Below are 24,557 nucleotides of genomic sequence, written 5' to 3' on the forward strand. Positions count from 1 at the left end.
CCTGCCACCATGACTCTGGTGCTGAGGGTGCCACCATGACTCTGCCACCATGACCCTGGTGCTGAGGGTGCCACCATGATCCTGTCACCATGACCCTGGTGCTGATGGTGCCACCATGACTCTGCCACCATGACCCTGGTGTTGAGGGTGCCACCATGACCCTGCCACCATGACCCTGGTGCTGAGGGTGCCACCATGATCCTGTCACCATGACCCTGGTGCTGAGGGTCCCACCATGACCCTGGTGCTGGTGGTGCCACCATGACTCCAGTGCTGATGATGCCACCTATGACCCTGGTGCTGATGGTGCCACCATGATCCTGTCACCATGACTCCAGTGCTGATGGTGCCACCATGACCCTGGTGCTGATGGTGCCACCATGATCCTGTCACCATGACTCCAGTGCTGATGGTGCCACCATGACCCTGGTGCTAAGGGTCCCACCATGACCCTGTCACCATGACTCTGGTGCTGAGGGTGCCACCATGACTCTAGTGTTGATGGTGCCACCATGACCCTGCCACCATGACTCCAGTGCTGATGATGCCACCTATGACCCTGGTGCTGATGGTGCCACCATGATCCTGCCACCATGACTCCAGTACTGATGGTGCCACCATGACCCTGCCACCATGACTGCAGTGCTGATGGTGCCACCATGATTCCAGTGCTGATAGTGCCACCATGACTCCAGTGCTGATAGTGCCACCATGACTCCAGTGCTGATAGTGCCACCATGACTCCAGTGCTGATAGTGCCACCAGGACTCCAGTGCTGATGGTGCCACCATGACCCTGCCACCAGGACTCCAGTGCTGATAGTGCCACCAGGACTGCAGTGCTGATGGTGCCACCATGACCTCGATGCTGATGATGCCACCGTGACCCCCATGCTGACGGACGGTGCCACCATGACCCTGGTGGTGATGGAGCTGTCACCATGACCCCTGTGCTGATGGTGCCACCATGACCCCTGTGCTGATGGTGCCACCATGCCCTCAATGCTGACAGTAGCACCGTGACCTCAGTGCTGCTGATGCCACCGTGACCTTGATGGTGCCACCGTGCCCCTGGTGCTGGTGGTGCCACTGCCATCCTTGATCTGGGTCTCTAATAAAGGTGGTCCTTGGGGTGCTCTTGTCCTCAACAGCCCCTTGGGATTCATCATCTCTGTCCCCTGCTGGGGTCCCCATCCCCTTGATTCAGTGCTGGGCTGGCACTGACAGGGTTGGGGTTTGGTGGTTTAGGGGTCTGGGGGCACCTCTGTGGGTTCTGGATAACAAGGGGGGGTTCCCAGGTCCGGCTGTGTTGCCCACTGGCAGCCAATGAGGCCTTGGCCCAGCTGGGAGGGGGTACTGGGGAGGGGGTACTGGGTAAAGGGGTGTTGGGCAGAGGGGATGCCAGGGAAGGGGGCACTGGGGAAGGGCAGTGTCAGGGTAAGGGAAGAGTTTGAGGGGAGGGTTGGGGTGCAGGGGGGCAGTGGGAGGATGAGGGGATGGGGAAGGGAAGGGGTGCAGGGGAAGGGTGGGGTAGGAAAAAGGGGTGCTGAGGAGGGGAGGGGGCAGGGAAATAGGAGGTGCCAGGGTGGGCAGGAGCAGCAGCGGGGCACAGGGCTGGGCAGTACCGGGAGCTTCCCCCGCCTCCCCCAGCAGCGCCGGCCGGCCCTGCCCGAGCCCGCGGGGGCGGCCGGGAACCGGGCGGGGACCGGGGCCGGCGGCTGCGGCGGGAGGTGCTGCCGCGGGGGGTCACCGGGCGGCGGCCGAGAGCCGCCGGGCTGCGGCGTCACTGCGGGGCCCGGGCTGCACCGGCACCGGCACCGCGGCACCGAGCTTCCACCGGCACCGAGCTTCCACCGGCACCGCGGCACCGGCATCGCCGCGCAGGGCTCCAACCGGCACCGCTGCACCTGCACCAGGCTCGTGCAGGCAACGGCCCCGCAGGACCGGCCCCGCAGGACCGGCCCCGCAGTGCCGGCCCCGCGCTCCCCGCGTCCCGGCAGCCCCCTTCCCCTCCCCGCCGCACCGGGCCCTTTGCCGCACCGCAGCCGCTGCCCCCATCCCGGTCCCCGCCGTTCCCAGGCAGCGCTGAGCGGGGGCAGCGGCACCGGCCCCGCGATGGGGCCCGGCGGCACCGGCAGCGGCTGGCCCCTGGCCGGGACTCTGCTGGTGGCCGTGGCAGCCTCGCTGGGTAAGAGCCGCGGGGGGAGGGGGAAGGAGGGCATCGGGGAGGGCCTGGTGCCGTCCTGCGATGGGACCCGGTGCCACCGGCTGTGACCGCGGGGACACCTCGGGGTGGGTCCTGGTGCCACCGGCTGTGACCGCGGGGCACCCCGGGGCGGGTCCTGGTGCCACCGGCTGTGACCGCGGGGACACCTCGGGGTGGGTCCTGGTGCCACCGGCCCTGACCATGGGGCACCCCGGGATGGGTCCTGGTGCCACCGGCCCTGACCATGGGGCACCCCGGGATGGGTCCTGGTGCCACCGGCCCTGACCATGGGGCACCCCGGGATGGGTCCTGGTGCCACCGACTCTGACCATGGGGCACCCCGGGGCGGGTCCTGGTGCCACCGGCTGTGACCGCAGGGCACCCCGGGATGGGTCCTGGTGCCACCAGCTCCGACCATGGGGCACCCCGGGGCGGGTCCTGGTGCCACCGGCCCTGACCATAGGGCACCCCGGGGCGGGTCCTGGTGCCACCGGCCCTGACCATGGGGCACCCTGGGGCGGGTCCTGGTGCCACCGGCCCTGACCATAGGGCACCCCGGGGCGGGTCCTGGTGCCACCGGCTCTGACCATGAGCCATGCCCTCACAGGACCCCTTTGCACGGGGGCTGCTTGCACCAATGTCTCCCCCCGGGCACTGCCTCACGCCCCACACCTCAGCCCACTGTGCACTTTCAGGGTGTCCCCAGTCGCCACTTGCCCCCGGGAGCAGTGGGCACGGAGCCAGGATGCCCAGTCCCAGGGGATTTGGCTGCTTCCCACCCTCACAGCCTGTGCCTCGGTTTCCCTGCTGAGCTCTGAGCTGCTCCGGTCCAGTCGAACCCCAGGGAGCCCCTGAGGAGGGCACAAGGAGCTCTCTGGGAAGCAGCTGCACAGTGGTGGCCACCCAAGGGACCCCCTCCCGGTGCCTCCAGCTGCACCCCAGCCCTCGGGCCCAGGCTATTCTGGGAGCACAGGTGGCTCCAGCCAGAAATAGAGCAAGGGAGACATGGAGAGGGCACCCGGGGTGGGAGGGAGGGGGCCTGGGGGGGGCTGGGTGTGGGGCAGTGTGGTTTGCAAGGGGGGGTGGGCAAGATGGAGTGAGGCTTGGGGGCATGGGGGGCGGGATGGAGAGGGGTTGGGGGATATGGAGCAGGATGGAGCAGACCAGTCTGTAGGGGAGTCTATAGGGGCAGGGTATGGGGGGCACGGGGGCAGGATGGAGCTGGGTGTGGGGGGGCACAGGGGGCAGGATGGAGCTGGGTGTGGGGAGCCTATAGGGCAGGGTATGGGGGCAGGAGGGCAGGATGGAGTTGGATGTGGAGGGGCACAGGGGGCAGGATGGAGCTGGGTGTGGAGGGGCACAGGGGGCAGGATGGAGCTGGGCATGGGGAGTCTATAGGGCAGGGTATGGGGGGCACGAGGGCAGGATGGAGCTGGGTGTGGAGGGGCACAGGGGGCAGGATGGAGCTGGGCATGGGGAGTCTATAGGGCAGGGTATGGGGGGCACGAGGGCAGGATGGAGCTGGGTGTGGAGGGGCACAGGGGGCAGGATGGAGCTGGGCATGGGGAGTCTATAGGGCAGGGTATGGGGGGCACGAGGGCAGGATGGAGCTGGGTGTGGAGGGGCACAAGGAGCAGTGTGGAGCTGGGCATGGGGAGTCCATAGGGCAGGGTATGGGGGGCACAGGGGCAGGATGGAGCTGGGTTTGGGGGGACACAGGGGGCAGGATGGAGCTGGGCATGGGGAGTCCATAGGGCAGGGTATAGGGGGCACAGGGGCAGGAGGCAGGGCATATAGCAGCTCCGTGGGGCAGGCTGGAGCAGGGTATGAAGGGTAGGTGGAGAGCAGGGCAGGGGGGATGTGGCAGCAGTGGGAGGGACAAGGGGACAGGATGGAGTGGGGCACAGGGACAGGATAGAGCAGGGCAGAGGGGGATGTGGGGCAGGATAGAGTGGGGTGCAGGATAGGGTGGGGTACAAGGGGGGACACAGGATGGAGTGGAGCAGGTTAAGGGGGGACAGTGATGTATGGGGGGGGGACAGGGCACGGGGTGGGGTGCAGGGCAGGGTGCAGTGGGGTGCAGGGCAGGGTTCAGTGGGGTGCAGGGCAGGGTGCAGGGCAGGGTACAGTGGGGTGCAGGGCAGGGTTCAGTGGGGTGCAGGGCAGGGTGCAGGGCAGGGTACAGTGGGCTGCAGGGCAGGGTGCAGTGGGGTGCAGGGCAGGGTGCAGGGCAGGGTACAGTGGGGTGCAGGACAGGGTGCAGGGCAGGGTGCAGTGAAGTGCACGACAGGGTGCCATGGGGTGCAGGGCAGGGTACAGTGGGCTGCAGGGCAGGGTGCAGTGGGCTGCAGGGCAGGGTGCAGGGCAGGGTACAGTGGGCTGCAGGGCAGGGTGCAGTGGGCTGCAGGGCAGGGTGCAGTGGGGTGCAGGGCAGGGTGCAGGGCAGGGTACAGTGGGGTGCAGGACAGGGTGCAGTGGGGTGCAGGGCAGGGTGCAGTGGGGTGCAGGGCAGGGTGCAGTGAGGTGCAGGGCAGGGTTCAGTGGGGTGCAGGGCAGGGTACAGTGGGGTGCAGGGCAGGGTGCAGTGGAGTGCAGGACAGGGTGCAGTGGGGTGCAGGGCAGGGTGCAGTGGAGTGCAGGGCAGGGTGCAGTGGGGTGCAGGGCAGGGTGCAGTGGGGTGCAGGGCAAAGTACAGTAGGGTGCAGGACAGGGTGCAGTGGGGTGCAGGGGGGTGCAGGGCAGGGTGCCACGGGGTGCAGGGCAGGGTGCCACGGGGTACAGCGTCCCCTTGAGACAGCAAGTGGGGGAGCAGAGGGCCTGGGCTGGTGGTGGTGGCACAGGGGGGGCTGTGGCCGGGCAGGGGGCGGCTCGGGGCCACCCGTGGTGGCCCGGGGCCGCGGTGACAGGCGGCTGTCCGCAGTGGCAGGGGGCGAGGACTGCCTGTGGTACGTGGACAGGAACGGCTCCTGGCACCCCGGCTTCGACTGCGACTTCCTCACCTTCTGCTGCGGCACCTGCCACCAGCGCTACTGCTGCCGCGACCCCCTGCGCCTGCTCACCGAGCGCCAGCAGCGCCACTGCCTGGCCTTCAGGTGCCGGGGGCAGGGCTGCGGGAGCGGGGCGGCACTGCCGCTAGGTGCTGGGCTCCTGCTTAGGGGGCAGAACACAGGGTGCTGGGTGCTGAGCCCGGGCCACGGGGCTGGGAGCTTGCCTGTGGGTGCTGGGCACTAGGGGCTGGGGGCTGCGGGCTGGACACTGGGTGCTGGGTGCTGGGTGTAGGGCACTGGGGTGCTAGGTGCTGGGCTCTTGCACTGGGGGCAGAACACAGGGTGCTGGGTGCTGAGCCCGGGCCACGGGGCTGGATGCTTGTCTGTGGGTGCTGGGCACTAGGGGCTGGGGGCTGGGCACTGGGTGCTGGGCACTAGGGGCTGGGCACTGGGCACTGGGAGCTGGGTGCTGGGTGTAGGGCACTGGGGTGCTAGGTGCTGGGCTCTTGCATTGGGTGCAGAACACAGGGTGCTGGGTGCTGAGCCCGGGCCACGGGGCTGGGTGCTTGCCTGTGGGTGCTGGGCACTAGGGGCTGGGCGCTGGGCACTGGGGGCTGGGGGCTGGGTGCTGGGCACTGGGGTGCTAGGTGCTGGGCTCTTGCACTGGGGGCAGAACACAGGGTGCTGGGTGCTGAGCCCGGGCCACGGGGCTGGGTGCTTGTTTGTGGGTGCTGGGCACTAGGGGCTGGGCAATGGGGGCTGCAGGCTGGGTGCTGGGCACTGGGCACTGGGATCTGGGTGCTGGGTGTAGGGCACTGGGGTACTAGGTGCTGGGCTCTTGCATTGGGTGCAGAACACAGGGTGCTGGGTGCTGAGCCCGGGCCACGGGGCTGGGTGCTTGTCTGTGGGCACTGGGCACTGGGACTAGGTGCTGGGGTCTTGCATTGGGTGCAGAACACAGGGTGCTGGGTGCTGAGCCCAGGTCATGGGGCTGGGTGCTCATCTGTGGGCACTGGGCACTGGGGGCTGGGCACTGGGCACTGGGAGCTGGGCTCTTGTACTGGGTGCTGGGCACTGAGTGTGCAACACAGGGTGCTGGGTGCTGAGCCTGAGCCATGGGGCTGGGTGCTTGTCTGTGGGGGCTGGGCACTGGATGTGGGTCACTGGTGCAGGGTGCTGGGCATTGGGTGCTGGATACAGGGTGCTGGGTGCTGAGCCTGGGCCACGGGGCTGGGGGTTGTCTTTGGGTACTGGGCCCTGGGTGCTGGGCACTGGTGCTGATCACTGGGCAGCTATTGAGTGTGGGCACTGCTTCTGGGTACTGTGCAGTGGCACTGGGTGTTGGGCATCTACTGGGTGCTGGGCATTGGGTGCTGGATACAGGGTGTGGGTGCTGAGCTTTGACTGTGGGGCTGGGTATTTGTCTGTGGGTACTGGGCACTGGGTTCTGGATGTGGGGCACTGGGTGCTGAGCTCTTGTACTGGGTGCTGGGCATTGGGTGCAGAGTGCAGGGTGCTGAGCCCGGGCCATGGGGCTGGGTGCTTGTCTGTGGGGGCTGGGCACTGGGTGCTGGGCACTGGGTGCTGGGCACTGGGGGCTGGGCACTGGGTTCTGGATGTGGGGCACTGGTACCAGGGGCTGGGCTCTTGCAATGGGTGCTGGGCATTGGGTGCAGAATACAGGGTACTGGGTGCTGGATGCTGGGCACTGGCACTGGGGGCTGGGCACTGCTGCCGGGTGGTGCTTGGGCAGTGTCACTTGGCACTGGTGCTGGGTGCTGGGCAGTGGGCACTGCTGACTGGCACTGGGTGCTGGGCACTGCTGCTGGGTGCTGCTTGGGCAGTGTCACTGGGCACTGGCACTGGGGGCTGGGCACTGCTGCTGGGTGGTGCTTGGGCAGTGTCACTTGGCACTGGTGCTGGGTCCTGGGCAGTGGGCACTGCTGACTGGCACTGGGTGCTGGGCACTGCTGCTGGGTGGTGCTTGGGCAGTGTCACTGGGCACTGGCACTGGGGGCTGGGCACTGCTGCTGGGTGGTGCTTGGGCAGTGTCACTGGGCACTGGCACTGGGGGCTGGGCACTGCTGCTGGGTGGTGCTTGGGCAGTGTCACTGGGCACTGGCACTGGATGCTGGGCACTGTTGCTGGGTGGTGCTTGGGCAGTGTCACTGGGCACTGGCACTGGGTGCTGGGCACTGCTGCTGGGTGGTGCTTGGGCAGTGTCACTGGGCACTGGCACTGGGCACTGGCACTGGGGGCTGGGCACTGCTGCTGGGTGGTGCTTGGGCAGTGTCACTGGGCACTGGCACTGGATGCTGGGCACTGCTGCTGGGTGGTGCTTGGGCAGTGTCACTGGGCACTGGCACTGGGCACTGGGCACTGCTGCTGGGTGGTGCTTGGGCAGTGTCACTGGGCACTGGCACTGGGCACTGGGCACTGCTGCTGGGTGGTGCTTGGGCAGTGTCACTGGGCACTGGCACTGGGTGCTGGGCACTGCTGCTGGGTGGTGCTTGGGCAGGGTCACTTGGCACTGGTGCTGGGTGCTGGGCAGTGGGCACTGCTGACTGGCACTGGGTGCTGGCCACTGCTGCTGGGTGGTGCTTGGGCAGTGTCACTGGGCACTGGCACTGGATGCTGGGCACTGCTGCTGGGTGGTGCTTGGGCAGTGTCACTGGGCACTGGCACTGGGTGCTGGGCACTGCTGCTGGGTGGTGCTTGGGCAGTGTCACTGGGCACTGGCACTGGATGCTGGGCACTGCTGCTGGGTGGTGCTTGGGCAGTGTCACTGGGCACTGGCACTGGGTGCTGGGCACTGCTGCTGGGTGGTGCTTGGGCAGTGTCACTGGGCAGTGTCACTGGGCACTGGCACTGGGTGCTGGGCACTGCTGCTGGGTGGTGCTTGGGCAGTGTCACTGGGCACTGGTGCTGGGTGGGCAGTGGGCACTGCTGACTGGCACTGGGTGCTGGGCACCGGGTGCTTGCCTGGCTGTCCCTGTCCCAGGTGGGTGCGTCCCAGGTGCCCCTGGGTGCTGCGGGCATCGCTGTGGCTGGGTCTGGCGCCCCCGTGAGGGTGTGGGGAGGGTCTGCCCGGTCGCCCCCGGCCAGGCCGTGCTGCCCACGCCCCCGCGGTGCCCTGCAGCCCCAAGACCATCGCGGGCATCGCCTCGGCCGTGGTGCTCTTCATCGCCATCGTCACCACCATCGTCTGCTGCTTCATGTGCTCCTGCTGCTACCTGTACCAGCGCCGCCACTCCCCCACCCCCCTGGCAGGTGGGGACGCGGGGGGCAGGGGGTGCTGGGGGGCGGGGGGGAGTCTGGGGGGGCAGGGAGGCTTGGGAGCAAAGGGGGGTGGGAAATCAGGACAAGTGTGGAGGGCATTGGGGGGAGTTGGGAGTGCAGGGGGGTTGGGGTGCAGGGGGAGGTTGGGAGTAAGGTGGGGGTTGGGGTGCAGGGGGATTGGGGTGCAGGAGGGTTGGGGTGCAGGGGGGGGCTGGGAGTAGGGTGGGGGTTGGGGTGCAGAGGGGGTTGCAGTGCAGGGGGGTTGGGGTGCAGGGGGAGGTTGGGAGTAGGGTGGGGGTTGGGGTGCAGGGGGATTGGGGTGCAGGAGGGTTGGGGTGCAGGGGGGGCTGGGAGTAGGGTGGGGGTTGGGGTGCAGAGGGGGTTGCAGTTCAGGGGGGTTGGGGTGCAGGGGGAGGTTGGGAGTAAGGTGGGGGTTGGGGTGCAGGGGGATTGGGGTGCAGGGGGAAGTTTGGAGTAGGGTGGGGGTTGGGGTGCAGAGGGGGTTGCAGTGCAGGGGGATTGGGGTGCAGGGGGAAGTTTGGAGTAGGGTGGGGGTTAGGGTGCAGAGGGGGTTGCAGTGCAGGGGGATTGGGGTGCAGGGGGAGGTTGGGAGTAGGGTGGGGGTTGGGGTACAGAGGGGGTTGCAGTGCAGGGGGATTGGGGTGCAGGGGGAAGTTTGGAGTAGGGTGGGGGTTGGGGTGCAGATGGGGTTGCAGTGTAGGGGGATTGGGGTGCAGGGGGAGGTTGGGAGTAGGGTGGGGGTTGGGGTACAGGGGAGGTGTGGGAGCAGGGGGGGTTGGAGAGCAGGAGATGAGGTGAAATGTGGGGGGGCGCTGGGGGGACTTGGGAGTGCAGGGGAGATTGGGGTGCAGGGGGAGGTTGGGAGTAGAGTGGGGGGCTGGGAGATGGAGTTTGGGGTGCAGGGGGGGTTGGAGTGCAGGGCATGAGGTGAAGTGTGGGGGGAGTTGGGAGTGCAGAGGGGGTTGGAGTGCAGGCGGGATTGGGGTGCAGGGAGGGCTGGGAGTAGGGTGGGGGGTTGGGGTTTGGGGTGCAGGAGGTGGGGAGCGGGGGGGTTGGAGTGCAGTGGGGATTGGGGTGCAGGGGGAGGTTGGGGTTTGGGGTGCAGGGGAGGGGTGGGAGTCGGGGGGGTTGAGTGCAGCGGGGATTGGAGCGCAGGGAGAGGTTGGGAGCGGGGGGGGGGGGTTGGGGTGCAGGAGGTGGGGAGCAGGGGAGGTTGGGGTGCAGGGGGTTGGGGTTTGGGGTTTGGGGGAGGTGGGAGCAGGGGGGATTGGAGTGCAGGGGGGATTGGATTCAGGGGGGATTGGATTCGGGAGGGATTGGATTCAGGGGGGGTTGAGGTGCAGGGGGCGTTGGGAGCTGGGGCAGGGCTTGGGGCACAGGGAGAACTTGGGGTTTTGGGGTGTTAAGTGCAGGGTGAAGGGGTTTGGGTGCAGGGGGTGGGGTGCAGTGCAGGGGGGAGTGGGGGGGGGTGGAGTGGGAGGGTTTGGGTGCAGGGTGAGGGGAGGCTTGGGGTCCAGGGGTGGAAAGCTTGGTGTGGGGAGGGCTGAGGTGCAGGGAGGGCTTTCAGGGTGCAGGGTGGGGGGTTGAGGTTTGGGGTGCAAGGGGGGAGTTTGATGTGGGAAGGGTTAGTGGGGTGCAGAATGAGGAGCATTTGGGTGCATGGAGGGGTTTGGGGTGCAGGGTGGGAGAGTTGGGGTGCAGGGGGGATTGGGGTGCAAGGGGGGGCTTTGGGGTGCAGACTGTGGCAGCTGAGGTGCAGCGGGGGTTGGGGTGCAGAAGAGGTTTGGGTGCAGTGTTGGGGAGGGTTGCAGTGCAGGGGGGAGTTTGGGGTGCAGGGTGAGGGGATTGGGAGGGGATAGGGGTGCAGAAGGGGTCCTGGAGGTGCAGAGTGGAGGCACAGCTGTGCCCCCCGGATCTGGGAGGGGAGAGGATTGGGGTGCTGGGGTGGGTGCTGCTGACCCTGCTGCCAGCTGCCACCCCAAGGGCCGTGGACCCTCGTGGCACTGCCGGGCGCTGTCCCTGTCCCCATGTCAGGGTGCTGCAGCGCCCCCATCTCTCCCGCAGCTCCGGAGATCCCTCTGGCCAGCTTCCCCCCAGGACCGCCCCCAGCCCCCTTCCCGATGGACCCCAAAGCCGGCCCCATGCCCCCCCAGCCTGGCTTCACCCCCATGGCCATGTACCCACCGCCCGGCCCTGCTGCCCAGTACCCCATGTACCCCTCCGGGCCCCCTGTCTACAACCCCACAGGTAAGCACTGCCGGGGGGGGGGGTGGGGGGGGTGGGAACAGGACACCCCAACTATTCCCAGGGGGTGGCAGTGGCCCTTTGGGGGGCTGACACCCCCTCTTGTGCTCCCCGCAGCACCTCCGCCCTACGTCCCGGCACAGCCCAATTACCCTGGAGCCTGAGCACCCGTGGGGACCCTGGCACCCTCCTCCTGCTGCCAGCCGGTGGGGTGGCACTGGGGACCCGTGCGCCCCCCACCCTGGGGCCCCGTGCGCCCCCCACCCTGGGGCCCCGTGCGCCCCCCACCCTGGGGCCCCGTGCGCCCCCCACCCTGGGGCCGGGAGGCTGCCACAGCCGGGGCTGGCTCAGGCCCTTCCCGGCCATCCCAGGGCTGACCCCGAGCTGGCAGCACAGGGCAGCCCTTGTGCCACACACTGGGCCCTTTGTGGCTGCCTCTGCCCTTGCTCTGGGTGCCAACAGTGCTGCTGCACCCATGAGTGGGGGTGCCCGGGGGGGGTCCCCCCAGGGCCGTGCGTTGCTGCACCCTTGCACGCCTGCGTCCGGATTCGGCCCCGGCTTGGCCCCCCCGGGGTTGGCATTAAACTGTGTCTTGTGCCACACGTGCCAGGCTCGTCTTGGTGGCTCTGTGCTGGGGCTGCAGGGGGGGGGATCAGAGCCCCGTGCCCCACCCCGGGGTGCTGTAAGGCGGGGGGGGGGAGGATGTGACTTTACCCCCCGAGGCGGCTGCCGGGATGAGCCCGTCCAGCCTCCCCGCGGCACTCCGGGCTCTGCAGCCGCTCCCGGGGGCATTTTTGGGGCAGAAAGCAGCAAATTCAGCTCTGGGACGGGGGCTGGGGGTGTGAGGCCAATTCCTGCACCAGCCTCCCCCTCATCCCAAATCACTGGAGCCAGGACTTGGCTTCCTTTGCAGCCGGTGGCGAGGAGCAGGCGCCGGGAAGGGTGATTCACCCCTGGCTATTTTGGATGGCTGCTGCCAGGCTGATTCATCCCCCCACACCTCCACCCTCACCGAGGGGGTGGGGGGGGTCCAGCCACTGCCTAAATCTGGGACCAGTTCCAGTGGGGGTAAACCCACACAGCCCCCAGGCACTGCTTCCACTGGGACTGATCCTGGTGGGGGTAAACCCACACAGCCCCCAGGCACTGCCTCCATTGGGATTGATCCTGGTGGGGGTAAACCCACACAGCCCCCAGGCACTGCCTCCATTGGAAGTGATCCTGGTGGGGGTAAAACCACACAGCCCCCAGGCACTGCCTCCATTGGGACTGATCCTGGTGGGGGTAAACCCACACAGCCCCCAGGCACTGCCTCCATTGGGATTGATCCTGGTGGGGGTAAACCCACACAGCCCCCAGGCACTGCCTCCACTGGGACTGATCCTGGTGGGGGTAAAACCTCACAGCTCCCAGGCACTGCCTCCACTGGGACTGATCCTGGTGGGGCTAAACCCACACAGCCCCCAGGCACTGCCTCCATTGGGACTGATCCTGGTGGGGGTAAACCCACACAGCCCCCAGGCACTGCCTCCACTGGGACTGATCCTGGTGGGGGTAAAACCACACAGCCCCCAGGCACTGCCTCCACTGGGACTGATCCTGGTGGGGGTAAGCCCCCAGGCACTGCTTCCACTGGGACTGATCCTGGTGGGGGTAAACCCACACAGCCCCCAGGGACTGCCTCCATTGGGACTGATCCTGGTGGGGGTAAACCCACACAGCCCCCAGGCACTGCCTCCACTGGGACTGATCCTGGTGGGGGTAAAACCACACACACCTACCCCCAACCCCCTGCCCCATCTCCCAGGGGCATCTCCCATGGGATGCTGGGACCATGGGGATCATAGAACCACGGAATGGGTTGGAAGGAACCGTCCAAGATCTTCCAGCTCCAGCCCCCTGCCATGGGCAGGGACACCTCCCACCGGCCCAGCTTGCTCAAGGCCTCATCCAGCCTGGCCCTGAGCACCTCCAGGGCGGGGGCAGCCACAGCCTCCCTGGGCAGCCTGCTCCGGTGTCTCCCCAGCCTCATGCTGGGCTCATGTGGATCCCAGCGACCAATTGCCCTCTCCCTCCCCCTCCCCAAATAATCCCACAATGAGCCTGCGGAGGTGGGAGCCGCGGGGGGGAGGGGGCTCAGCTCGGGATGTTTATTGAGGAGGGGCAGAAGGGAGGGGAGGCAATAATAATTAACATAATAAAAATAATATAAGCAAGGCAGGCGCTGGAAGGAGGGGGGAGGGGGAAAAGCTGTCCCCAGGGCGGTCCCTGTCACACACAGCCAGCTGCGTGGGGGTAGAGGGGGGTCGGGAGGGGATGGGGGAGGGGGCTCAGGGTTTGGGGACCGCCTGCTCCCGGAGGTAGAGGTCACGGATCTCGGCCAGGCTGCGGCTGAGGCCACCGAGCGCCTGGGCGATGCCGCGCAGCACCGAGGTGGTCTCCCGGCGGCTCTCGGCGTACTCGCGGCGGAACGCCCTCATCTCCTGCACCAGCCGCTCGTTGGACCGCACCAGGCGCTGCTCCGCGGGGCTCAGCTGCCCGCCGTCGGCCGCCACCCCCCCGTCCGACGGCCCCGCGGTGCCGCCGGGCCCCGCCTCGCCCGCGCCGCAGTTATTGAGCTGCTCGGCCTCTTGCTGGAAGAGGATGCTGGGGAAATCGGAGCCCAGCGGCTCCTGCTGCCCGCCCAGCTCGCCGAGGGAGAGTTCGGGGGGTGCGGGGTGCGGGGGGCTGCGGCTCCAGCCCTCGCACAGCTCGGCGGGCGAGCGGAGGCCGGCGCGGGGTGGGCGGCGCTCGGTGCCGCGGGCGCCGTCGGCAGCCGGGCTGTGGAAGGGCTCAGTTTTCACCTCCACCGGCTCCTCCTTCACCGGCTCCTCCTTTACACCTGCGGGAGGGATGGAGAGCGTGGGGCAGCTGCTGGGACCCCTCTGTCTCCCCAGATGGGGCGAGTGACCCAACCCCCTGCTGCCTCTGCATCCCTTGTCCCCACCCCTGTACTCCCAAGTACATTCCTACCCCCATCCCCCTGTGTCCAGCCTCACCCCACATCCCTTGTCCCTTTCCTGGTCCCAGTATTCCCATATCCCTATGCTGGATGTGGTGCCCCCCACAACCCTGCATGGTCCTGGTACCCCATGGCCCTGTCCTGCTCCTTACATGTCCCTTGCTCTAGTCCCAGTAACCTTCATGTCCCTGGCTTGGTCCCGGTCCCTCTGCATCCCTGTCCTGAGTGTGGTGCCCCCATAACCCTCTCCTGGTCCTGCCCATGTCACTGTCCCAACCCCACCATGTTCCTGTCCCGTTCCCTGCCTTGTCTTATTCCTCTCCTGGTCCTTGTCCTAATCCCAGGCACCCATAGCCCTGGCCTGATCCTAGCATCCATCCAGTTCTCCTGACCCCTGTCCATGTCCTGAGCCACCCAGGTCCTTCCCCTGATTCTGGTCCCCTGTCCCAGCCTTGGTACCCCTGTCCCTGTCCTGGTCACAGTCCCTTCCTGTTGCTGTCCTGGTGCCAGTCCCCTGCCCTGCCCCAGGTCCTCCCCATGTCCCTGACTCGATCTCAGTGCTCCTGGTCCCTGCCCTGGTGCCCTTGTCCCTGCCTCTCTCCTGGTTCCAGCCCCTCATGTTCCTGGCCACATCCTGGCATCCTCCAGTCCTGGCCCCAGTGCCCCTGTTGCTGCCCCTGTCTCCTACATTCCGGTCCTGGTCCTCCCACATCCCTGGTCCAGTCCTCCTTGTCCCTGCCTTGGTCCCCCATGTCCTGCTCCCAGTGTCCCTGACACAGCCTTGTCCCTGCCCCTGCATGCACCTCTCCTAGTGTCCCCATGCCCAGGTCCGTGGCTTTCTCCCCTACGTCTCCTCCATACCCCTTCCCCCCTGCCCCTGTCCCAGCCCATTAGGGTCCATGCACCTGTCCTGGTCCCAGTGTCCTGGTCCCAGTCCTCCTGTCCCTGTCTCCTCATGTCTGTGTCTCCACCCAGTCCCTGCCCTGGTCCCCTGTGCCTGTGTCCCTGTCCTGGTCCTCCATGTCCCTGCCTCAGTGCCTCCATGCACCTGTGCTGGCCCCAGTGCTGCCATCTCTGTCCTCCTCTACCTGTGTCCCAGTCCTCCATGTCCTGGCCCTGAGTCCCCACATCTTGGTCCCAGCACCCCTGACATGGTCCTGGTCCCCCTGAGTCCTGGTCTATGTCCCTCTCTGTCCTGTTCTCTCTATATGTGTGCCCCAGTACCCCCATGCCCTGGTCCCAGCACCCCCATGTCCCTGCCCCTGTCCCAGTCCCTCCTGTCATGGTCCCAGGGTCCTCATCCCAGTCCCTCCACACATCTGTCCTAGTCCCACTGCCTGGGTCCTGGTCCCTTCCCCATCCTGGTCCTGGTCTCCTGTGTCCCTGTCCCAATCCTCCATGTCCCTGCCCTGATTCCTGGCATTTGTGTCCCAGTCCTGGTCCCTCTGTATCCTGGTTCCCCACTTCCCTGTCCCTCCATGCACTGGAAGTGCTGGAACCCCCTGGTGCCTGTGTCCCTGTCCTGGTCCTCCATGTCTGTATCCTGATTCCCCTCACATCCTGGTCCTGGTCCCCGGTGTCCCTGTGCCCCCCACACTCCCATCCTGGTCCCAGCATCCCCACATCCCTGTCCCAGCGTCCCCTGCCCGTGTCCTGGTTCCCTCTGCCACCGTCTCAGTCCTTCTCGTCACTGTCCCGGTCCCTTCCGCACCTGCCCCCGTCCCTCCTGCCCCTGTCCTGCTCCCCTCTGCCCCTGTCCCGGTCCCCCTTGCCTCCGTCCCGGTCCCCCCGTACCCACCGTGCGGTGCCACCACCTCGACGCTGAGCAGCGGCGGGTCGATACCGGCGGCACCTCGCGGTCCCCAACCGGCAGCGGGCCCGGGGCCGAGGTCCGGCGGGCCCGGCCCGGATCCGTTCCCGTTGCCATTGCCGTTGCCGGGTCTGACGGCGGGCCGGGCGGCGGGTCCCTGCCTCTCCTGCCGGTGCCGGGTGATTTTATCGTTCGCCCGACGGCGCAGCCCCCGCCACCGGTTCTTCACCTCGCCGATGTCGCGCTGGTTGCGGCCGGCGGCGTTGATCTTGTTGGTGATTCGCCACCAGATCTTCTGCTTCTCGTAGGCGTTCACGGTGCTGGCGGCGGCGCCGAAGAGCAGCTGCTCGTACTTGAGCACCTCGCTCATCAGGATGTCGATCTCCTGCAGCGTGAAGTTCGGCTTCCGCTTCAGCAGCCCCCGCCGCGCCCCGCCGCCGCCGCCGCCGCCCGCCGCCATGCTCCCCACCGCCGCCGCCGCCGCCTCCTCCTCCTCCTCATGGCGCCGCCCCGACACCCATCGCCTCCGCCGCCGCCGCCGCCGCCGCTGCTGCTGCCGACGCGACTGCTGTCCCCCCGGTACCGAGCGGACCGAAGCTAACCGGAGCGGAGCTGGGCCGGTGGCTTCGCCACCCTCGACGGTCGCCGCCGCTGCCGGTACCGGGGCGGAACCGCGCCGCCTGCCGGCTGCCGCCGCGCACGACGACTCCGGTGCCCCTTCTGTAGCGCCCCCTGCCGGCTGCCGATGCGCACAACGGCTCCGGTACCCCTCTCGTAGCGCCGCCTGCCGGCTGCCGCCGCGCACAACGACTCCCATGCCCCTCCAGCAGCGCCCTCTGCCGGCTGCCGATGCGCACAACGGCTCCGGTACCACTCCCGTAGCGCCCTCTGCCTGCTGCCGATGCACACAACGACTCCGCTACCCCTCCAGCAGCGCCCTCTGCCGGCTGCTGTCGCGCCCAACGCCTCTGGCAGGGCTCCGGTAGCGCAGCCCCCTGCCGGCCGCCGCGGCTGCCGGCTTGCCCAGGCCGCTCGGTTCAGGGTATCCCTTCGCCCCTGTGGGGTGCCCGGTTTGGGAGGTGCTGGGTGGTCCTGGGCAAGCACCAGGTGGCCCCGGGATGGCCGGACCGAGGCGGTCCTGTGGTGTCCAGCACCGACCCCACTGACATCCATCGGGTGCAGAATGACCAAATTTAGGCATTTTGCCCTGTTTCAGGAGCCACTGCTTGGCCTCACAGCCTGTGCCCATGGGGGCTGAGGGGGTGGGGAAGGGAAGAGGGTCGTCCATGTGGCCCCTGCACCCTGAATCCAGCTCTGGCACAGTGGTCCCATCCCAGGAACCATGGGTCTGGGGGAGCCCCCAGCCTGGCTGTGGGTGAGCCTGGGGGTTTGGGGTGACCCTGGAGGACCCTCTGGCCTGGTTCTTGGTGACCTCTGGGGTATCCAAGTGGCTTCAGGGTGCCCGGCAGTGCCGGGAGGGTGGAGTGACCAGGAAGACCCTGGTTGGGGTGGCCTCAGGGTGTCCATTTGGGGATGTCTGGGGGGCTCCAGGGTCCCATTTGGGGTTATCTGGGTGGTCCCAGAGTTCCCAGATGGAGGAGTTTGGGTGGTTCCAAATTCCCCAGTTCGGGGTGGCTGCGTGGTTTGAGGTGACCTCAGGGTGGCAAGTTCTGTGCACCCACATGGCTCCAGGTGGACTCAGGGTGCCCAGTTTGGGGGTGTTTGGGTGGCCCCAGGGTCCCACTTTAGGGTAACTGGGTGGTCCCAGTTTGGGATGTCTGGGAGGCTCCAGGTTTGGGGTGGCTGCAGGGCTCAGGGTTATTGTGGCCTTCCAGCACCTGCAGGGGGCTCCAGGAAAGCTGGGGAGGGACTTCTGGGGGCGTCAGGGAGGGACAGGACTGGGGGGGGTGGATCTGAGCTAGAGGAGGGGGGATTCAGATTGGATGTTAGGAAGAACTTCCCCAGGAGGGTGGTGAGAGCCTGGCACAGGTTGCCCAGGGAGGGGGTGGAAGCCTCATCCCTGGAGGTCCTGAAGGCCAGGCTGGAGGTGGCTGTGAGCAGCCTGCTGTGGTGTGAGGGGTCCCTGCCCATGGCAGGGGGGTTGGAACTGGGTGGTCCTTGAGCTCCCTTCCAGCCCTGGCAGCTCTGTGATTCTCTGGGGGGGGGGCCATGGGTGCTGGCAGAGGGGCGCTGCCCAAGCCCCCTGCTGGCCGTGCCCGCCGCGGTGCCGCGGTGCCCGAGCCGGGGGAAGCGCTGGGTGAGCTTTATTGCTGGTGTGGTGGTCGCAGCCATACAAATCACCGAGGTGCAGCGGGGTGGGTGGGCATCATGTGCCCCCCCAGCCCCCTTTGGGGGGTGGGCAGCGTCCCTGGAGGTGCGGGCAGGGCTGCTGGTGGCACTGGTCCCCCTGCTCCTGCCCTGGGTCCCCACTGCTCTCGTCCCCCCTCTCTCCCTTGTCTCCAAGTCGCTCAGTTCCTTCCGGACGAGCTGGCACCTGCCCCCCAGAACTCTCCCTGAGTGACACTGTGACGATGACCTGGCTGTCCCCAGCCCCTCCAAACAGTGAGGACCACCAGGCTGGACCACCTCAGGGCCCCAGGGGCAAGCTGGGATGGTGGGTGCCAAGCCCCTCCAAGGGTGAGGAACCACCTCTGCAGACCCCTCCTTGTCCTTGTCCTTGTCCTTGTCCTTGTCCTCTCCAGGTGGCCGGGCGGAGCGGGGGCGCGGTGCTGGCAAAGAGCTTTGACAAAGGCTTCACAACCATCAACCCAATAAATACAGAGTCCTCCTCCCCGGCCCTGCTGGGCCCTCGTCCGTCTGTCTGTCCTGAGAGACTGCTGCTCCTCGGCCTGGGTCACTGCAGGGTCCCCGAGGGCTCATCGTGGCAACAGCCCCGCGCCGGACGAAGGTCCCAGGCTGTGCCACGCCGGGCGGTGCGGGGACAGCCGTCCTGCGCCCTACTGCAGCAGCTTCGGTACCGCCACCTGGTGGACACAGAGCGCATTACAGGGGCAGCTTCAGTGCTCGGGGGGCTGCTGCCACCTGGTGGACGCACAGTGCATTACAGGGGCAGCTTCAGTGCTCAGGGGGCTGCTGCCACCGAGTGGACACACTGCACATTACAGGGGCAGGTTCAGTGCTCGGGGGGTACTGCCACCTGGTGCACACACAGAGCATTACAGGGGCAGCTTCAGTGCTTGGGAGGCTGCCGCCACCTGGTGGACACAGAGAGCATTACAGGGGCAGCTTCAGTGCTCGGGGGGCTACCGCCACCAGGTGGACACAGAGTGCATTACAGGGGCAGCTTCAGTGCTCAGGGGGCTGCTGCCACCGAGTGGACACACTGCACATTACAGGGGCAGGTTCAGTGCTCGGGGGGTACTGCCACCTGGTGCACACACAGAGCATTACAGGGGCAGCTTCAGTGCTTGGGGGGCTGCTGCCACCTGGTGGACACACTGCACATTACAGGGGCAGCTTCAGTGCTCAGGGTGGGGTGGCTACCACCACCTGGTGGACACAGAGCGCATTACAGGGGCAGCTTCAGTGCTCAAGGGGCTACCACCACCTGGTCGACGCACAGTGCATTACAGGGGCAGCTTCAGAGCTTGGGGGGCTACTGCCACCTGGTGGACACACTGCACATTACAGGGGCAGCTTCAGTGCTCAGGGGGCTACCGCCACCTGGTGGACACAGAGCGCAGTACAGGGGCAGCCTCAATGGGCTGGGGAGGGAGTGGGGGTAGGGTGGTTAGCGCCACCTGCTGGACACACTGTGCATTACAGCGCTGGCGGCTGCTGTGGTGGAACTGGGCCCCTCTCGCCGCTGCTGCTGGGGCTGCTCAGTGCTCCAGGGATGTCTGACCTAGCGGTGGGATTGTCCCCCTGTGTGCTGGCCACGCTTTCTCAGAGAGCTGGGAGCTGCCCCATCCCTGGCACCATTGCAGGTCAGGTTGGTTGAGGCTCTGAGCAACCTGCTCTGGTTGTGTCTAGTCCAAGGGTTGGAGCAGATGACCTTGAAAGGTCCTTTCCCACCCAAACCACTCTATGGTTCTATGGCTCTGCTGGGCACTGGGGAGGCCACACCTTGAATCTTGGGTTCAGTTTTGGGTGCCTCACGCTAAGAAGTACATTGAGGGGCAGGAGCAGGCCCAGGGAAGGGCAACAGAGCTGGGGAAGGGTCTGGAGAACAGGCTGGGGAGGAGCAGCTGAGGGAGCTGGGGGGGTTGAGCCTGGAGAAGAGGAGGCTGAGGGAGACCTCATTGCTCTCTGCAGCTCCCTGAGAGGAGGCTGCAGCCAGGGGGGGTTGGGCTCTGCTCCCTAGGAACAAGTGAGAGGACAAGAGGAGATGGCCTCAAGTAGCCCCAGGGGAGGTTTAGGTTGGCCACAAGGAAAAAATTCTTCCTCTTGAAATTTGGCAAGGCCTGGCCCAGGCTGCCAGGGCAGTGGTGGAGTCTCCATCCCTGGAGGGGTTTGAAAGCCACAGAGCTGTGGTGCTGGGGGCCATGGGGTGGTGGTGCCCTGGCAGTGCTGGGTGAAGGCTTGGTCTCCATGATCTGAAAGCTCTTTTCCAGCCCAAACAATTCTCTGATTCCATGTGATCTGTTAGGTTGTGCCCATGCTGCATGTGGCCAGGGACACAACTCACCTGGGGCAAGTGAGGTGCTTCAAGACACCATGCTGAGACCTGTGCTGGAGCTGTGGTCTCTCTGCACCCCCTGGGCTACCTCCCACCCGTGGGGCTGCGGCCAATGCTGCACAAGAGCCTGGTCAGCTGCTGCCCTCAGAGACCTGCTGCCTGCATGTTCTTGCTTGCTGGGAGGCTAAAGCTGGCTTCTTCCTTGTGTTCCAACCCCATGGAGCCAAACCCAGCTACTGGAAGGAGGTGGATCTGCCCACCCCAGAGGCTCTGCCAAGGGGTGGATCTTCTCCTGCTGCTGGCCACTATGCCAGGGGATGGCTCTGCTGACCACTCCTGCTCTGCAAGGGACAGAGCTGCCCCATATAGAATCAGAGAATCAACCAGGTTGAGAAAAGACCTCAGAGCTCACCAAGTCCAACCCAGCACCCAGCACCATCTGATCAGCTCAACCATGGCACCAAGGGCCTCATCCAGGCTCTTCCTAAGCACCTCCAGGGATGGGGACTCCACCACCTCCCTGGGCAGCACAGCCCCAGGGCCAATCTCTCTGGCTGGGAAGGACTTTCGCCTCACCTCCAGCCTAAACTTCCCCTGGCACAGCTTGAGACTGTGTCCTCTTGTTCTGGTGCTGGGTGCCTGGGAGAAGAGCCCAACCCCCCCCAGCTCCAGCCTCCCTGCAGGCAGTTGCAGAGAGCAAGAAGGTCTCCCCTGAGCCTCCTCTCCTGCAGGCTGAGCAACCCCAGCTCCCTCAGCCTCTCCTCCCAGGGTTGTGCCCCAGACCCCTCCCCAGCTTTGTTGCCCTTCTCTGGACACCTTCCAGCAGCTCAACCTCTTTCCTGACCTGAGGAGCCCAGAGCTGGCCACAGGACTCCAAGTGTGGCCTCAGCAGTGCTGAGCACAGGGCAGGATGAGCTCCCTGCTGCTGCTGGCCACCCTGATACACTATTTCTGATGCCCTGCGCCGGTCACTCCTCTCCCTGACCCTGAGCAAGCCAACCCTCACCTCTCCCCTACCCAAGTGCCCACAGAGGCCAGCCCACAGCCCAGCCCGGCAGCCGGACCCCCCCCCCAGCGCCCGGCACTTGCCTTCTTGAGCTGTTTGAGGTTGCTGGAGCGGATGGCAGCCAGCAGCTGGTCCCGCGAGTTCTTCTCCTGCGCCGGCAGCGCCCGGTCCCCCAGCTTCCTCTGGGTGGCCGGGGACAGCGAGTTCCTCAGGTTCTCGCCGATCAGCGGCGGCGCCAGCGGCGGCGGCGGCGGGGGCGGCGCGGAGGGGGCTCCCCCTTGCTTGGGGGCGGCCTTGGGGGAAGCCTTGGGGGAGGGCTGCGGCGACGCCTTGGGGGCGGCCTTGGGGGCGGCCCCGGCCTTGGGCACCGGCAGGAGGTCTTTCTTCTCGCCGCGCTCCTGCGCCAGCTTCTGCTCCTGCAGGCGCTTCTGCCGCTGCCGGTCCATGTTGCGGCTCAGCAGGTTGGTGACGGTCATGCGGGGCCCGGCCAGCTCGAAGTGGTAGCCCAGCTTGAGCAGGGTGGTGTTCTCCTTCAGCAGCTTGGCGATCTCCATCTCCGTCTTGCCGCCGCAGATGTGCCGCTGGTTGTGGAAGCGCAGCTCGGTCAGGCTGGCGTTCTGCAGCAGCGCCCGGAAGATGGCCAGGATGCCCTTGCCCGTGATGTGGTTGGAGTCCAGGTTGATGCTGCTCAGCACCTTGTTGGACTTGAGCATGATGGCGATGGCGAAGGCCACGTGGTCGTCGGCGCGGGTGTTGGCCAGGGCGAAGAGCTTGACCACGGTGTTGAACTCCAGCGCCTCGGCGAAGCGCACCAGGGTCTCGCTGCTGATGCAGTCGGAGTTGTTGACGTTCACCTCCCGCACCTCCGCGTCGTTGTTCTTCACCTTCTCGATCAGCTCGTCGAAGATGCTGGAGGCTTCGTCCTCCTTGGCCTCCTCCGAGGAGCTGGAGGCCTTGGGAGGGCTGCCCTGGGCTGCTGCCGCTGCTGCGGCCTCCTGCCTCCCCTCCGCCGCCTCTGCCTGCGCTTCCTCCTTCTCCTTCCCCTCTGCCTTGGCCTTTTGCCCAGCTGAGCTCTTCTCCTCTTCTTTTTTGCCCTTCTCTTTCTTGTCTTCGCCTTTTGTGTCTTTGTCTGCCTGTTTCTTTGATTCTGAACTCTTCTCTTCCTCCTTCCCTGGGTCCTTCTTCGCTGCTGAGCCCTTGTCTTCTTTTTTCTCCTTCTCTGCCTCCTTTTTCTCCTTCCCTTCCTCCTTTCTCTCCTCCCCTTCCTCCTTTTTCTCCCTCTCTTCCTCCTTTTTCTCCCTCTCTTCCTCCTTTTTCTCCTTCCCTTCCTCCTTTTTCTCCTTCCCTTCCTCCTTTTTCTCCTTCCCTTCCTCCTTTTTCTCCTTCCCTTCATCCTTCTTTAACCCTGAGCCCTTCTCTTCCACCTTCTTGTCCTTCCCTGTGTCCTTCCTCACCGCCGAACCCTTCTCTTCCTCTTTCTTGTCCTTCCCCATCAGCTTTTTCTCCATGGCCTTCAGTTTGTCGTTGATGGCCTTCTCCTCTTTGCCTTTGGTCTCAGCTTTAGCTTTTGGGTCTGGTTTTTGAGCATTTTCTTCCTTCCTTGAGTCTTTCCCCACTTTTGTGTCTCGTTTCTGGGCCAGGTCCTTGGAAGGAGCTTCCTTCCCCTTTTCTTCCTCATTCTTCTCTCCCTTCCTCTCACTCAATCTGCTTTCCTACAAGAGAAAAACACCAAAGTGTTCTGGACACAGATCACAGAATCACAGAGCTGGCAGGGCTGGAAGGGAGCTCAAGGAGCATCCAGTTCCAGCCCCCCTGCCATGGGCAGGTACACCTCACCCCACAGCAGGTTGCTCACAGCCACCTCCAGCCTGGCTGCAAACACCTCCAGGCAGGAGGCTGCCACCACCTCCCTGGGCAGCCTGTGCCAGGCTCTCACCACCCTCCTGGCCAACAACTTCTTCCTTATAGCCAATCTGAATCTCCTCATTTCTGTTTGCCTCTGATCCCCCACCCAGATTTGCCACCCCAGCCTCATGGTCACCAACTCTGCACCTCTGTCACCCAGCAGCAGCCACAGGGCCCCTGGCTCAGGAGGATGCAGAGGAGGTTGTGGAGTCTCCTTCACTGGAGAGCTTCCAACCCCCCTCCCCAGCCATTGTGACCCTGGGCAAGCTGCTGTGGGTGCCCTGCTGGACTTTGGACTGGGTGATCTCCAGAGGTCCCTTCCAACCAAGTGCTGACTCTCCTGTACTCAGCACTGACTGCAGGGGGGTGGCCTAGATGGGCTTTAAAGGTCCCTTCCCACCCAAACCACTCCATTGATTCTATGACTCAGCTCTGGGGAGGCCACAGCTTGAGTGCTGGGTTCAGCTCTGGGCTCCTCACCCCAGGAAGGACATTGAGAGGCTGGAGCAGGGCCAGGGAAGGGCAACAGAGCTGGGGAAGGGTCTGGAGAACAGGGCTGGGGAGCCTCCATGAGGAGTCCCATGATGCTCTCAGCAGGTTTCTGTCATAAATGCAGCTCATAGGCCTGGTCTAAGACCTTCCTGAGCTCAGCCTGTCCTGCACATCCCAGACTCCAGCATGCTCAACGTTCCTAGAATCACAGAATCAGTTGTTTGGGTTGGCAAAGCCCTCTGAGCTCACCCAGGCCAACCCCAGCCCAACCCCCCCATGGCCACCAAGCCCTAGCCCCAGCTGCCATGGCCACAGCTTGCTGCAACCCCTCTGGGCATGGGGACTCCACCACCTCCCTGGGCAGCCTCTGCCAGGCACCCTGGGGTGCAGCCACGGTGTCTTCTCCAGCCCAGGGCCCTGTGTTGCCCACGCTGGGGCACTGCTGGCCCTTGGGGACTGGCTTTTTTTGTGTGGAAAGAACTGGCCTGGCTGGGAGCAGGGCAGCTTGGGCACAGTTTGTACCAGGCATATAAACAGATGCCACGGGGAGCAGAGAGCTGTTTACTTAGTGCAGTTCTTGGCTCCTCTGTGCCAACCTAAACAGGCAACAGAAAGGCACAAACCAGACCTCTGTGTGTCCCTCCAGCTCAAAACAGACCCCTCTGTGTCCATCCAGCCCAAACCAGACCCCTGTGTGTCCATCCAGCCCAAACCAGACCTCTGTGTGTCCATCCAGCCCAAATCAGACCCCAGTGTGTCCATTCAGCCCCCTCTGTGTCCATCCAGCTCAAACCAGACCCCTCTGTGTCCATCCAGACCCTTGGGTGTCCATCCAGCTCAAACCAGACCCCTGTGTGTCCATCCAGCCCAAACCAGCCCCCTCTGTGTCCATCCAGCCCAAACCAGCCCCCTGTGTGTCCATCTAGCCCCCTCTGTGTCCATCCAGCCCAAACCAGCCCCCTCTGTGT

General features: G+C 65.7%; 3 protein-coding genes across 3 annotated transcripts in view; 1 reads left to right on the forward strand and 2 right to left on the reverse strand.

Annotated features, from left to right (window-relative positions):
* The first annotated feature begins 1,995 nt into the window (after window positions 1-1,995).
* Window positions 1,996-10,979, forward strand: SHISA4 (shisa family member 4). The gene is made up of 5 exons (XM_054176519.1): window positions 1,996-2,187; window positions 5,126-5,297; window positions 8,332-8,462; window positions 10,557-10,739; window positions 10,854-10,979. Exons 1-5 carry the CDS (start codon window positions 2,115-2,117, stop codon window positions 10,898-10,900), a joined length of 606 nt encoding a protein of 201 aa, XP_054032494.1. The 5' UTR covers window positions 1,996-2,114; the 3' UTR covers window positions 10,901-10,979.
* A 2,071-nt stretch (window positions 10,980-13,050) lies between these two features.
* Window positions 13,051-16,226, reverse strand: LOC128898915 (myb-related transcription factor, partner of profilin-like). The gene is made up of 2 exons (XM_054176518.1): window positions 15,536-16,226; window positions 13,051-13,617 (listed from the first exon to the last, which is right to left on the reverse strand). The coding sequence occupies exons 1-2, from the start codon at window positions 16,005-16,007 to the stop codon at window positions 13,067-13,069; spliced, it is 1,023 nt and encodes a 340-aa protein (XP_054032493.1). The 5' UTR covers window positions 16,008-16,226; the 3' UTR covers window positions 13,051-13,066.
* Window positions 16,227-17,806: 1,580 nt separating this feature from the next.
* LMOD1 (leiomodin 1) overlaps window positions 17,807-24,557 on the reverse strand; it is a 36,332-nt gene continuing 29,581 nt past the window's right edge. Inside the window, exons 2-3 of the mRNA XM_054176539.1 lie at window positions 21,276-22,904; window positions 17,807-18,531 (exon numbers count right to left, since the gene is read on the reverse strand). Coding sequence (XP_054032514.1) covers window positions 18,505-18,531; window positions 21,276-22,904 — 1,656 coding nt within the window. The 3' untranslated portion in view covers window positions 17,807-18,504. The remainder of the gene's footprint in view (window positions 18,532-21,275; window positions 22,905-24,557) is intronic.

This window comes from Dryobates pubescens, chromosome 35 (genome assembly GCF_014839835.1).
Source record: "Dryobates pubescens isolate bDryPub1 chromosome 35, bDryPub1.pri, whole genome shotgun sequence".
Taxonomy (NCBI): Eukaryota; Metazoa; Chordata; class Aves; order Piciformes; family Picidae; genus Dryobates; species Dryobates pubescens.